Source organism: Rhinoraja longicauda, chromosome 1 (assembly GCF_053455715.1).
Source record: "Rhinoraja longicauda isolate Sanriku21f chromosome 1, sRhiLon1.1, whole genome shotgun sequence".
Taxonomy (NCBI): Eukaryota; Metazoa; Chordata; class Chondrichthyes; order Rajiformes; family Arhynchobatidae; genus Rhinoraja; species Rhinoraja longicauda.
Window position 1 is genome coordinate 134,624,436 of NC_135953.1, and position 15,302 is coordinate 134,639,737.

Here is a 15,302-nt window from a genome sequence, read left to right on the forward strand (position 1 = left end):
ATTAATAAAGATAGTGAGCGGTTGAAAGCCTTGTGACACTACACTGGATACAGATTCTTCTCTCCGCAACTCCCTGGTTAACTCATCCCTTTCAACCCAAACCACCCCCCCCCCCGCTCCCCAGGTACCTTCCCCTGCAACCGCAGAAGATGCAACACCTGTCCCTGTACCTCCTCCCTCGACTCTGTCCAGGGACCCCGACAGTCCTTTCAGGTTAGGCAGAGGTCCACTTGCACCTCCTCCAACCTCATCTACTGTATTTGCTGTTCAAGAAGTGGACTCTTATACATCGGCGAGACCAAACGCAGACTGGGCGATCGTTTCGCGGAACACCTTCGCTCAGCCCTCCTGAACCGACCCGATCTCCCGGTTGTTGGACACTTTAATTCTCCTTCCCATTCCCACACAGACCTTTCTGTCCTAGGTCTCCTCCATTGTCAGAGGCTAAATGCAAATTGGAGGAACAGCATCTCATATTTCGCTTGAGCAGCTTACAACCCACTGGTATGAATCTTGATTTCTCTAACTTCTGATGGCCCCGGCATTCCCTCTCTCTCTCTATCCCTCCCCCACCAAAGTCGCACCAGCTTCTCATTTTCACCCAACAATCAGCTAACAAATGGCCAGTTTCCTTTATCATCGTTACTTTTTTGCATATCTTTCATTCATTGTTCTTTATCTCACCACATCACCGTCCATATCTCTCATTTCCCTTATCCCTAACCAGTCTGAAGAAGGGTCTCAACCCGAAACATCACCCATTCCTTGTCTCCAGAGATGCTGCCTGTCCCGCTGAGTTACTCCAGCTTTTTGTGTCAATCTTCTCTGTCTCCCATTCCTTAACCACTGCCCTATCCATGGTAACTATTTACTCCCAATCCATAAGCCTTTATCTTTTAATTGAAACCTGAATAAATACTGTTGAAAGTTCAAATATATCACATTAATTGATGCCCTTGCATTATCCTGCTAATCACATCCCCCATAATCGCCTTCAGTGCTGTCAAACTTAATTTCCCCACCATTTTGGAATATCTTGTTAGCGCATCCTCAAGAAAGGATTCCAAACCACACAGAAACCCCCTTTATTTTTCAGTTGGCTCTTTCAGAATCCTAGAATGTAGATTGCTAGTTCTGCAGAGTACACCCCAGCGGTATGAACATTGACTTCTCCAACTTCAGATACTTCCTCTGTCCCTCTCTTTCCCCTCCCCCTTCCCAGTTCTCCCACTGTCTTCCTGTCTCCTTCTACATCCTTTCTTTGTCCCGCCCTCCTCCCCTGTCATCAGTCTGAAGAAGGGTCTCGACCCGACCTTCTCTCCTGAGATGCTGCCTGACCCACTGAGTTGCTCCACCATTTTGTGTCTACCATCGCTAGCTCTGCATGTTAGTATCGGAATAATTCTGAATCAACATGACTGAAATACTGGCAAGAGACGTTTTCAATAATGCGTAATTTATTATGAATATGTGCTCTGTTTATAATCAATGGAGGAAAATGTATTGTCCTTCATCTTTATAACTCAAATCAAGTATCAAACCAGGCAAATCAATATTCATTGTTTAGAACATCAGCATTTAAAGCAGTGAAATATCTTAAGGCTTACCTTTTGGTTCATTTTTCCCTTCAATTGTCAATTTAACCGGTGAGCAAGGGCATTGTCCTTCACATTTGACTGAGATCTGCTTCCCCGAAACACATGCTTGATATTCCAGTTTGCACTATGGAGAAATAAAGGGAAGAAACTGAAGAATGATTCATTCAGAGACAAATAGTTCATCAAAATACTTGACTGTAAGAAAATAACTGAAGACGCTGGTACAAATCGAAGGCATTTATTTCACAAAATGCTGGAGTAACTCAGCAGGTCAGGCAGCATCTCAGGAGACCCGAAACGTCACCCATTCCTTCTCTCCTGAGATGCTGCCTGACCTGCTGAGTTACTCCAGCATTTTGTGAAAAAAATACTTATCTACTGGACTGGAATAATTATAGAAGCTAACGAAACAGACTGTATATAGGCATGCGAGTGAGGTAAAAACAAAAGAGGAAAAGCGCGGGTCAAAAAATGGGAACATTTTGGAAAATTTACACACAAAATTACTACTTTCAAGCCTCTTTTAGTGCATTTCAAAGTAAAAACGGACATCACAAAATAATGTGAATATGTCACTGTACACCAATAACATTTTGAAGTTAATTCGTACATTAATTGATAATTAGCCCAAAAGGGTGGTAATTTGCTTTTCTGTTGTGTTTTATATTTTAACCCCGACTTAATTAATTTAGTTATATAATCTTTCACTTAAATTTAATATTTACCCATTACAGTTCCACCACTGATTTTCTAGCACTCTTGGTTCCAGAGCTTTGCTGGTTTATCCAGCCGGCCAAGGAAGTCGGCTACGGGGATAGATGTGATGGCTCCAGCTGGGCTGGAGTTCCACAGCCTCGGCCGCAGGTTGCAAATTCAACCCACCGATCGGCCATGGAAGTGCCGATGAGGTTGAGATTGGCTGCCTTGCCCAGCCTGGGTGCCACATTTTCAGAGAGACTTCCAGGGCGCGGGGGATTTCTCGCGGAACCCCTAGTGACCTCTAGCAGAACCCTAGTGTTCATCACAAGTCTACACATCGTTTATTTTCTTTTTTTTATCCGATCTGATTTCTCCGTCGGTAAACGCGATTTTGGCAAAGTGAAAAATGTGGGAAATCATGCAAGAAGCGCGGAAAATTGATTTTTAAAACGCGGAAACCCATGGAAAATTCACGTGCCTGTGCGTAGTATTGTAAGATTTGAGAAGTTTTCCCTCATTCTGAAATCAACACAAAACCAAAGATCTGCAGTTTGGACATTTTAAACGGGAGACTGGGGCTGATAGCGGAGAAAGGCTGCAGTCAGTTTACCAAAGGATGTCACAATCTGTGGGTCCTAAAATGGCTGCAGGACCTCGTGACCAGCCACAAAAAAAGGTAAAAACCTTACATCCCAGTCTCTAGGTTTTCTGCAAAGCCATGGCCAGAACAAAGGATGGGTATTGGCCATGCAGAAACCTACGAAACCAGGTCGGAGTCCAGACACTGGGGCGCTGACATCAGCATACTCACAATGCCCCAAGCCGACCTAAACAGTTCATCTCAGTGAGGGGGCACAATAGCCCATAGAAAACTACCTGGTAGGTGATGGGAAACCAGTTAACACCCATCACCTCACAATGAAATCCCAATTTACACCTTCTGGCCATCCCCGGTATCCCCGAACATAAGCGCAGATCAGAAGAAAACCTCATACATATCTTTTTGAACAAAGAGATTCCAAGATCTGGCGGGAGATAGGACGGGTCAGAAACAGTATAACTGGCCACTACTTTTGGGTTTTAAACTCAAGAAGAAATACTGGAAGAAGAAGTTAAGTCAACTCGAGAAGAAAACCTGCAGGAAACGCAAGCAGGCAAGAAGACGGACAGGAGGCAAGAAGCGCAGAGAAAACCGGGTTCGAAGTCTGAAGTCAAGAAGAAAGTCGGAAAGAAGAACGGATGCAAGAGAGAGGAACAGGCACGCAACTCGAAAAGAAATACTGCAAAACCGAACAGCCAGTAACCCCAGTAATAACCCCATGGTGAGCATGCACTTCAAATCCTACATATCCTGGACATAGTTTAGTGTAGAGAGGAGGGTGGTTGTGAATAAACGTTGGGTGTGTATTAAAAATAGGGTTTGGTCAAGGTTGCGATGCGTCGTGCGTTCCCCATCTGACAGTCGTGTGTGTATTCGGTATGTGTATTATAGATATGTCTTATCGAACTGTATAATAAGTATTCATGGACAATAGTCCCAAGTGCTGAATAAAAGCCTTTTTCATTTAAACCCTGGTTTTAAAATCTGGTCTGGCTGAATTTTTTCTGCACTATAAGAGCTCCTGCATCTAAGCCCAGTGTCTAGAACCGTAAGGGGTGAGTGGGTCGAACCACTCACGGGGAACCAGTGTGCACGGCCTGGTCAAGGGATCAGAGCAAGGCACGGGGACCTTAGGTCGGGCGAAAGCTCGGCGCAGAAACCCCTTACAGATAATGGCGACCACGAAGGGACACTGGCAGCAGGATGATAGTGTACCAGAAAAGGATTTTAAAACTAGGGATGTAATGGATGAGCGCATTGCGGACTATGTTTTTAGCAAGGTGAATATCACCAAACAATGGATGTGTGCGTTATTAGATGACAAGCGCCCACTGGATGCAGCGATCCGGTGGACGGCCAGTACAGCCCATAAGAAATCTGTAGAGAAGGCGGTCTGGCTGACCTGCTATAAAAAGCAGGTCCAGCTTTTGGACCGCGTGGTTGTGGCACAGGCAGCCCAGATCAGGGACCTTCAGGAGGAGGTAGAGGAGAAGGCTGCGGGTGGGAACCAGTTGATTGAGGCTCTGGACTCTTTAAACAAAGAGCGCCGGGTCGTGACCAACCGCCACAAAGCCAGGGTAGAGCTGATGGAGTGTCAGATCACTGAGGCTATGCGCAGTAAGGGCAAGCTCAGGGAGCAGTGCGCTTCCCTGAGCCACCAGCTGGAGACCCAGGAAGAGAAACTTAAGGGAGTTAGGGCAGCCTATAAAATGGTTTTGGAGGACAGGTCGGAAGGGGCCGACCACGGGGCATGCCTGCAGGAGATAGAGGGTCTGCGGAGTGCTTTAAATAAAGCAAGCGGGCTGGTTTGTTTAATGAACCCCCCAGCGGGCCAGTCACTAGCGGGTGCGAAGGTCCCGGTTCCGATCCCTAGAAAGACCATGGTAGCTTCAGCCCCCAAACTCCGCGATCCCCCTAGCTACGAGGCATCCTGGGAAAGGGGTAGTGTAGGGGAAAGAGAGAGAGAGGAGCTCCCGGTAGAATACTCGGCACCGGCACCCATGTGCCCGGTCCTGGAAACCAGACGGGGACCCCCCATGGAGAATGGGGACACAGGACCCATTCAGAGCGAGATCGTGGTGCCCCACAACTCCCAGCATTTAAGAGCTATGATCGGACATGTAACAAAATTGTCCGGATCAGGGGACCCCTCAATACATTTCAGGGAGATCGAGCAAACCGCCGCAATCAACGGTTGCGACGAGGGAGAACGGGCAAAAATGTTGCTGTTCTCCCTGGACAGCTCGATCCTCCAATGCCTCTCAGACGAGAGTAAAAGAGGGACCAGGACCTACGATCTCCTGCGGGACGAGGTCCTGGAAGTCTTGGGGGTGGGGGATGAGGGTCCTTTTGCCCGATTAGGGAAGACCCTCCAGATGGAGGGAGAACCCCCAAGAGTTTTTGCGGCGCGACTATGGAGAGTATATCAGAGTAGTTGCCCGCACGTCCCCGCGCGGGATGACCTGGCCGGGAATGGGAGAGCCCAGTGGCTCCGATGTTTGGTATCAAACAGCCTGGCGGCTGTCAGGGAACAGGCGAAAGCCTGGTTTGATCCCACAAATAGCACGGAGGAGGCGGTTTTGGACCGTCTCACGGTTGGGTATAGGAATACCCGGAGTACGACCACCCGGTTAGTAAAAGGGAAGGTACACGTAGCGGAGGCTACTGCACTGGCCCAAAAGGAGTGGCGACAGGAGGGTAACCCTACCGCACAGTCCAAGTGTTCCAGGTGCGGTAAGGTGGGACACTGGCAGAAGGATTGCAGGGCCCACACCAAGGAAGATAGGGTTGGCACCACCCAGCGCACCGAGGTCCCAGTTAAGCCCGAGATCATCGAAACGATGATCGAGGTGATGCAGTCCCTCATGGCCGCCCAGGGGAAGGTGGCAGTCGCTACCGGCTCCCCGGGTGCGAGGGGGGCACTGGACATTCCCCAATGACATCAGCCCACGCAGCCTGCCTATCTGTGTCCTCTCCGCTACGATGCGTGGAAGAGACCGCTTGTGGAGATGGTAGTGGAGAGGCAAAGGGGCAGTTATCTGTTGGACACGGGGGCTTCATGCACCGTGGTCCACACAGAGGAACCCTTTGACTCTCCCCTGTCCACGGGGGTCCCTTTCGCACTGGCGGGGTTCACAGGGAAGGAACAGGCTGGCGCGCATTCACAGCCAAGGATGAGGCAGGTCACGCAGACAGGCAAGGCTGCCTGCGTGAGGGGGGAGGACATTCTCCAGGAATGGAGGGTCTCCCGTTTTGGGTGGGATTCAGGTGAGGAAGAGCCTGATCAGCTCGACCAGGGACTGGATCCCATTACGGAGGAAGAGGAGTCGGAGGGGGACGACAGTAACGTCCCCGACTCATGCACCAGGAAGGCGGGGGTAGCGAGCGAAGGCTCACCACCTGTAGGTACAGGTAGAGTGAGGCCGGATGCCGCGGGTATACCCAGCACCAAGGGGGCAGAGCTGGATGAGGAAGGGCCAGGGTCGGCAGCTGCGGGGGGTACCCGAGCTGCGGCACGGCAGGAACCGGTCCTCAGCCAGGCTGTCCAGGGGGCAGTGCCTAAGGTGATCCTCCGTAGATCCAGCAGGAAACCCCAACTTAGAAAGTTTTGGCCAGAGGTCGATCACGCCCCGAGGGAAGGGAGCCAAGTAGGGAGGAGGGAGCTTACGTTTCAGCGGAGGTGTAGCCCCCGACAGGCAGCGACAGGCTGCGGTGGATCAAAGGTGGGAGACAGCGTGGTGCAGCCGCAGGAGACGACCCGCTGCAGCCCTGACAGGGATTAGCGGAGCCGCCCTGGGAAGGCGGCACTGTATTATATTTTAGATAATATAAGGATAGGTATTTTAGATAAGGATAAGCTATTTAAGATATTTTAGGTAATATAGATAAGGATAGGTATTTTAGATAAGGATAAGCTATTTTAGATAAGTTTTGTGGGGATAGTTAGCGTTTAAATAAAGTTGATGCGTCCAGGATGTGTGGGTGTGGGGTGCAGGCTGGGGGTCGAGACCCGCCCGCAGAGGCGTTTAACAAAGCCAAGCGCTCCCCAAGAGGCTGGCTATACCATTCTTCTTTATCTGTTTTCTGGAGTGGAAGGAGGCACTCGTATGGTGGATCTTTGCCACGGCGATCGGATGTGGGTGGACCTATCGGGGCCACACCAAGGACATCATCATCTACGGCTGCTCCGGGGACACGGCTCCCATCGCGACCGATGGGGCTGGAAGGAGAGAAGCGGAGGAGACCGCAGTTTACTTCCATGAAGGCCGGTGGCCGGGGTGGCTGGGATCGAACTCTTCAGAGTATTCCAGTGCCCCAGGTTTTGCTTATCGGGACTCTTCATTATTGTGCCCGAGAATCAAGATCATCGCCCAAAAGATCAGCGCCACCGTTGGCAAAAGGATCTGCCTGGTATGCACGGGGAAGGTCCCCGCGAGCAGGCGGTGGTGGCTGAGGAAAATGAGCAGGACAATGGCCAACTCCACTGTTGAGTGGGAGAGACTTAACAACAACACTCACAGAACTATTTCTGGGACTAAAGAACAGTTGAGTGTGTGTTGGGACAAATGGTGGGAACCGGATGAGGGGATTTATATGTGTATGTGGGGTTCAAGGTATCGTTGCCCCACGGGCAACAGCATATTTTTTTCAGAGACAGTGGCAGGATGACGGTAAGGGGATGAGGTGGGATGTTAGCTCGCGGGCTTGTGGGGTCCCCCTTTTCCCGATCCCGGTAAACGCCACTGAACTCATCACCAGACCACGCATGACACCTCCCACAGTTCCGCTGGCAGTAGCACAGGAGGGTGAGTGCCCAAAAACCACTAAGGGGCCCGGGAATGGCCTGGTACTGATACCGACTGACCAGGTATTGTACCAGGGGGTGCACTATGCGGTAGCCTCGGTGATTTTAAACCTCACCGAGGTGCGGTTGCCGGAGTGGTGCCCCAGGGAAACTGAAAGACTTACCAGGTATATCAAGGAGAATGGAGAGACCGTTACGTGCGGGTGGGCGAGCAGGACCCAGCCGCAAGCTGCTAGGAGGACGTGCCCCCCCTCCACACCGAGTAGACTGTGTTTTATATTGTCCCCTTTAAAATTTGTATAAACTGTGTTTTTTGTATTGTTTTCTTCAAATTTGTATCAAGAGTGATTGTGAAGAAATGTACAAAATGTATCGTTTTGCTGTTGTGTTGTTTTCGTGTCCTACATTACAGCTGACACCAGTAGGAGGATGGCGGAGGCATCGGCCTGGGACAAGGTGTAGGTGTATATGTCCGACATGAAAATGTACATACTTGTAATATAGTTTTGCCCGGGACACGGGCAGTAAAGGTCAGCCTAAGAGATGGGGACTGTACGTTCGCAATGAAACACTAGTTTAGTTAAAACCTCAGGGGTCTGGATATGGAGAATCGGGAAAACATTGCTCAACCACATTATTTAATTGATTCGATGAGCTGGGGTTATGCAAATCAACAGGAGGGACTGTAAGATTTGAGAAGTTTTCCCTCATTCTGAAATCAACACAAAACCAAAGATCTGCAGTTTGGACATTTTAAACGGGAGACTGGGGCTGATAGCGGAGAAAGGCTGCAGTCAGTTTACCAAAGGATGTCACAATCTGTGGGTCCTAAAATGGCTGCAGGACCTCGTGACCAGCCACAAAAAAAGGTAAAAACCTTACATCCCAGTCTCTAGGTTTTCTGCAAAGCCATGGCCAGAACAAAGGATGGGTATTGGCCATGCAGAAACCTACGAAACCAGGTCGGAGTCCAGACACTGGGGCGCTGACATCAGCATACTCACAATGCCCCAAGCCGACCTAAACAGTTCATCTCAGTGAGGGGGCACAATAGCCCATAGAAAACTACCTGGTAGGTGATGGGAAACCAGTTAACACCCATCACCTCACAATGAAATCCCAATTTACACCTTCTGGCCATCCCCGGTATCCCCGAACATAAGCGCAGATCAGAAGAAAACCTCATACATATCTTTTTGAACAAAGAGATTCCAAGATCTGGCGGGAGATAGGACGGGTCAGAAACAGTATAACTGGCCACTACTTTTGGGTTTTAAACTCAAGAAGAAATACTGGAAGAAGAAGTTAAGTCAACTCGAGAAGAAAACCTGCAGGAAACGCAAGCAGGCAAGAAGACGGACAGGAGGCAAGAAGCGCAGAGAAAACCGGGTTCGAAGTCTGAAGTCAAGAAGAAAGTCGGAAAGAAGAACGGATGCAAGAGAGAGGAACAGGCACGCAACTCGAAAAGAAATACTGCAAAACCGAACAGCCAGTAACCCCAGTAATAACCCCATGGTGAGCATGCACTTCAAATCCTACATATCCTGGACATAGTTTAGTGTAGAGAGGAGGGTGGTTGTGAATAAACGTTGGGTGTGTATTAAAAATAGGGTTTGGTCAAGGTTGCGATGCGTCGTGCGTTCCCCATCTGACAGTCGTGTGTGTATTCGGTATGTGTATTATAGATATGTCTTATCGAACTGTATAATAAGTATTCATGGACAATAGTCCCAAGTGCTGAATAAAAGCCTTTTTCATTTAAACCCTGGTTTTAAAATCTGGTCTGGCTGAATTTTTTCTGCACTATAAGAGCTCCTGCATCTAAGCCCAGTGTCTAGAACCGTAAGGGGTGAGTGGGTCGAACCACTCACGGGGAACCAGTGTGCACGGCCTGGTCAAGGGATCAGAGCAAGGCACGGGGACCTTAGGTCGGGCGAAAGCTCGGCGCAGAAACCCCTTACAGTATCAGTGCCTAGATGCTGTACCTAATTGCAAATTTGCTTATGGTTACAAGGAACTGCAGGTGCCGGTTTACAAACAAAGATACAAAGTGTTGTAGTAACTCAGTGGTTGAGGTAGCATCTTTGGTGAACATGGGTAGCGACCCTTCTTCAGATTGATCCTGCTTACCCCACTCAGAAATACAAGAATAATGCATACACTATTTCTTAATATTTTATAAAAGGCATTCAGGGCTCTTATAAAACCCAAGCTAACAACCCAACCAAATGAACTGGTCACAATTTGAAGTGGATTCTATTTGTATGAGATAATGTTAGGTGACTGAACTGAAAGCTGGACTTATAACTGGCAGCCAACTTATGACTTCTACATATGAATGAATGAATTAATGAATAGGTTTATTGGCCAAGTATGTGCATATACAAGGAATGTGCCTTGGTGCTCCGCTCACAAATGACAACACAAACATACAGTTAACAATTAAGAATAAAGCATAAACACATCAAAACAATAAGGATACACCATTACGGTCTAAACATGTGGGTAAAAAGAGCAAAAAAGAGACTACAGACTTTGGTTATTGAGTAGAACTACCACTCGTGGAAAAAAAAGCTGTTTTTATGTCTGGCTGTGGCTGCTTTGACAGTCCGGAGTCGCCTTCCAGAGGGAAGTGCTTTAAAGAGTTTGTGGCCAGGGTGAGAGGGGTCAGAGATGATCTTGCCTGCTCGCTTCTTGGCCCTTGCAGTGTACAGTTCGTCAATGGGGGGAAGGTTGCAGCCAACAACCTTCCCAGCTGTGCGAACGATCTGTTGCAGCCTCTGGATGTCGTGCTTGGCGGCTGAGCCAAACCAGACCATGATGGAGAAGGTGAGGATGGACTCAATGATATCAGTATAGAATTGGACCATCATTGCCTGTGGCTGATTGTGTTTCTTCAGTTGCCGTAGGAAGTACATCCTCTGTTGGGCCTTTTTGACTGTGGAGTCGGTGGTGGCCTCCCATTTAAGGTCCCTGGAGATGACGGTTCCAAGGAACTTAAATGACTCCACAGATGTTACTATGGTGTTGTTGATGGTGAGTGGGGGGAGGGGAGGGGGATCTCTTCGACAGTCTACAATTAGTTCCACTGTCTTGAGGGCATTGAGCTCCAGATTGTTGCGATGGCACCAGGACGCCAGCTGTGTCACTTCCCATCTGTAGGCAGATTCCTCCCCATCCTGGATCAGTCCAATCAGGGTAGTGTCATCCGCAAACTGGCGGAGCTTGACAGAGGAGTCTGTGGAGGTGCAGTCGTTGGTGTAGAGAGAGTAAAGGAGAGGGGAGAGTACGCAGCCTTGCGGTGCTCCTATGCTGAGGGTCTGCGGGTCCGAGATGTGCTTTCCCAGCCTCACATGCTGCTTCCTGTCCGTCAGGAAGTTGATGATCCACTGACAGAGGGGTTCAGGCACAGTCAACTGGGAGAGTTTGTAGTGTAGTAGCTCTGGCACAATGGTGTTAAAAGCAGAGCTAAAGTCCATAAACAGAATCCTGGCATAGGTCCCCTTGTGGTCTAGGTGCTGGAGGATGAAGTGTAGGCCTAGATTGACTGTGTCGTCCACCGATCTATTGGCCCTGTATGCAAACTGCAGGGGGTCCAGCAGGGGGTTTGTGATGTTTTTCAGCTGGGCCAGCACGTGTCTTTCAAAGGTCTTCATGACTACAGAGGTCAGTGCGACAGGCCTATAGTCATTAAAAGCAGGGATCCTTGTTTTTCTGGGTACAGGGACAATAGTGGAGACCTTGAAGCAGGCAGGGACAGTGCAGGTTTGCAGGGACTGGTTGGAAATATTATATAATATTAAAGTCATATAGTGATAAGGAATAGGAGCAGAATTAGGCCATTCGGCCCATCAAGTCTCGTCTGCCATCCAATTGTGGCTGATCTATCTCTCCCTCCTAACCCCATTCTCCTGCCTTCTCCCCATAATCTCTGACACCCGTACTAATCAAGAAGCTATCTATTTCTGCCTTAAAAATATCCAGACTCGGCCTCTACAGCCTTCTGTGGCAACGAATTCCACAGATTCACCACCCTCTCACTAAAGAACTGACTATTACTTTACAAAGTCAAGATTGCCTTCTCTATGTGAAACAATTTCCTCACAACAATACTCAACTATCTTTTACTAACTTTTTCTAGCTTATTCCATTTATTCTTTTCCATTTCGATGTCACCTAAAAAAATCCATCAGATTCATTCTTATATGTTTTTACTTCAGACCAAAGATTCTACCCTCCCAACAGAGGGTATTCTATTCATCAGCTTGCAGTTCCACTGCAGAAAGTATTCATTTACTCTCATTCTTTTTTTTTTTCTTTTCCCACAGCTCTGCAATTTTTCCTTTTCAATTTCCTTTTCCATATTTCTGTCATCTCCAGCCCTTCACCAGACGAGGCACTGCCTTCTTCTAATCACGGTACTTAAGTACTTTAGTCAATCACAGGTGACTCTGCCTTCAATTGTCTCTCCAAAATGTCTCTCAAAACCTCTTTCTTCCTTTAACCTGTCTCCCTTGATTAAGCTTTTGATCTGTGCTTTTACCTCCTTCTATAGCACAGTGTCAAATTTTAGTTTCAGTACTCTCCTGTGAAATACGGCCAGGCATTTTGTTATTTTAAAGGTGTCCATTTAAGTACAAATTGTTGTAGGTAATGAGTTACAAGATATCTGGTTTCTCAACTTCATATAGTCTGTGTAGTGTACAGAATCTGGTTAAAAATGTTTATCTCTCATTTGGTTCTCTCTTCATAATCTTAAATCATTGTCCTCCAGTTAATGATTCTTTCAACATTTCAATTTAATTTCTCAGTTTCACAAACCTTTTTCATAAAACAGCGCTTTAACTTAGACATATTATGCTTAGGTATCACAAATTGCTGGAGTAACTCAGCTGGTCAGGCAGCATCTCAGGAGAGAAGGAATGGGTGACGTTTCGGGTCGAGACCCTTCTTCAGACCAGTCTGAAGAAGGGTCTTGACCTGAAACGTCACCCATTCCTTCTCTCCTGAGATGCTGCCTGACCTGCTGAGTTACTCCAGCATTTTGTGATACCTTCGATTTGTACCAGCATCTGCAGTTATTTTCCTATACAAGGACACCCAGGTCACATTGTACTTCCCCTTTTCCTAATCTGACACCATTCAGATAACAATCTGCCTTCCTGTTCTTGCCACCAAAGTGGATAATCTCACATTTATCCACATTATACTGCATCTGCCATGCATCCGCCCACTCACTCAACTTGTCCAAGTCACCCAGAATCCTCATAGCATCCTCTTCACAGTTCACACTGCCACCCAGCTTTGTGCCATCCGCAAATTTGCTAATGTTACTTTTAATTCCTTCATCTAAATTATTAATGTATTTTGTAAATAGCTGCGGTCCCAGCACCGAGCCTTGCGGCACCCCACTAGTCACTGCCTGCCATTCTGAAAGGGACCCGTTAATCCCTACTCTTTGTTTCCTGTCTGCCAACCAATTTTCTATCCATGTCAGTACCCTACCCCCAATACCGTGCGCTCTAATTTTCCTGTGTGGGACCTTATCAAAGGCTTTCTGAAAGTCCAGGTACACTACATCCACTGGCTCTCCTTTGTCCATTTTACTTGTTACATCCTCAAAACATTCCAGAAGATTAGTCACGCATGGTTTCCCCTTTGTAAATCCATGCTGACTTGGATCGATCCTGTTACTGCTATCCAAATGCACTGCTATTACATCTTTAATAATCGACTCCAGCATCTTCTCAACCACAGATGTCAGGCTAACTGGTCTATAATTCCCTGCTTTCTCTCTCCCTCCTTTCTTAAAAAGTGGGATAACATTAGCTACCCTCCAATCCACAGGAACTGATCCAGACTCTAGAGAACATTGGAAAATGATCATGATTTGTAGAGCCACCTCCTTGAGTACTCTGGGATGCAGACCATCAGGCCCAGGGGAATTATCAGTCTTCAGTCCCATCAGTCTACCCAACACCATTTCCTGACTAGTGTGAATTTCCTTCAGTTCCTCCGCCACCATAGAACCTCTGACCTTGAGTTCCCTTATCAAATCCGGTTCATTACACAACACTAAATCCAGAATTGCCTTCTCCCTGGTAGGCTTCAGTACAAGCTGCTCTGAGAATCCATCTCGGAGGCACTCCACAAACTCCCATTCTTGGGGTCCAGTACCAACCTGATTTTCCCAGTCTACCTGCATGTTAAAATCGCCCATAACCACCATAGCATTACTTTTGCTACTTGCCAATTTTAACTCCTGATGCAACTTGCACCCTATCTCCAGGCTACTGTTTGGGGGCCTGTAGATAACTCCCATTAGGGTGTTTTTGCCATGACAATTTCTCAGTTCTATCCACAATGACTCAACATCTTCTGATTCTATGTCACCCCTCGCAAGGGACTGAATTTCATTCCTTACTAACAGAGCTACCCCACACCCTCTGCCCACCTGTCTGTCTTTTCAATAGGACGTATAACCCTGAATATTCATGTGGCCATGAATATGCAGCCATGTCTCTGTAATTCCCACAACATCATAGTTACCAATTTCTAACTGAGCCTCAATCTCACCCACTTTGTTTCTTATACTTTGCGCATTCATATATAACACTTTTAATTCGGTATTCGCCTCCCCTGTCACACCGGTTCCTATTTCACCTGACCTTACTCTCCGGGTAGTCCATAGAGCTCAGAAGACTATCGGAACACAGCTACCAGCCTTGGAGGGCATCTACAACACACGATGCCTCAGAAAAGCCACCAGCATCCACAAAGACTCCTCACACCCCTGCAACAGTCTGTTCGAACTTCTACCATTGGGTAGACGCTACAAGGCCTTCTACGCCCGCACCTCCAGACTCAGGAACAGCTTCATCCCCAGGGCCATAGCTGCTATGAACCGGTCCTGCTGAGCCGGATGGTCACATCGCACAGTGAACCGGCACAGACCTACCTGAACTTTATTCTGTTTTAAAACTGTTTCTAATTTTGTTTCACTGGGTTGTCTAAATTTATACTGACTAGCGAATTAATTTATTGCATCGTATGGGAGGCGCATTCCCAATCTCGTTGTACCCCTGTACAATGACAATAAAGATATATTGCATTGTATTGTATCCCTTCTTGAACTTTCCGTTCCATTAATCCGGGTGTCTTTCGTAACTTCTCCTGCAGTCCCTTCCCCTGAGGCACGGTGATAAGGAAGGGTAACGTGTGTGAAAGCAAGACATCAAAAGACTTGGTGATCAAGGTAAATGTAGAATAGATCATTTCACTATTTTTCATTTTCACTATTGTTGGTTGTCGAACCACCATACTGTTCCTAAACCTCTCTGCCCCATTCTCCTTTAAGATGCTCTTCCTTAAAACATTGCTCTCATGTGCCCCAGTGTTCATTTTACTTTGAAGCTTATTAATTTGAATGCTGTTAAGACATTTTATTGACGTTGGGGCGGCACGGTGGCGCAGCTGTAGCGTTGCTAGCTTACTGCTCCAGAGACTCAGGTTCGATCCTGACTACTGACGCTGTCTGTACGGAGTTTGTACGTTCTCCCCGTGACCACAAGGGTTTTCTCCGAGATCTTCGGTTTTCCCC

The 15,302-nt window shown here is 47.6% G+C and overlaps 1 protein-coding gene across 1 annotated transcript in view; it reads right to left on the minus strand.

Moving 5' to 3' along the window:
- Nucleotides 1-15,302, minus strand: part of spock3 (SPARC (osteonectin), cwcv and kazal like domains proteoglycan 3) — a 416,043-nt gene that overhangs the window by 163,282 nt on the left and 237,459 nt on the right. The window contains exon 6 of the mRNA XM_078407003.1: nt 1,608-1,722. Within this exon, the coding sequence (XP_078263129.1) occupies nt 1,608-1,722 (115 nt within the window). The remainder of the gene's footprint in view (nt 1-1,607; nt 1,723-15,302) is intronic.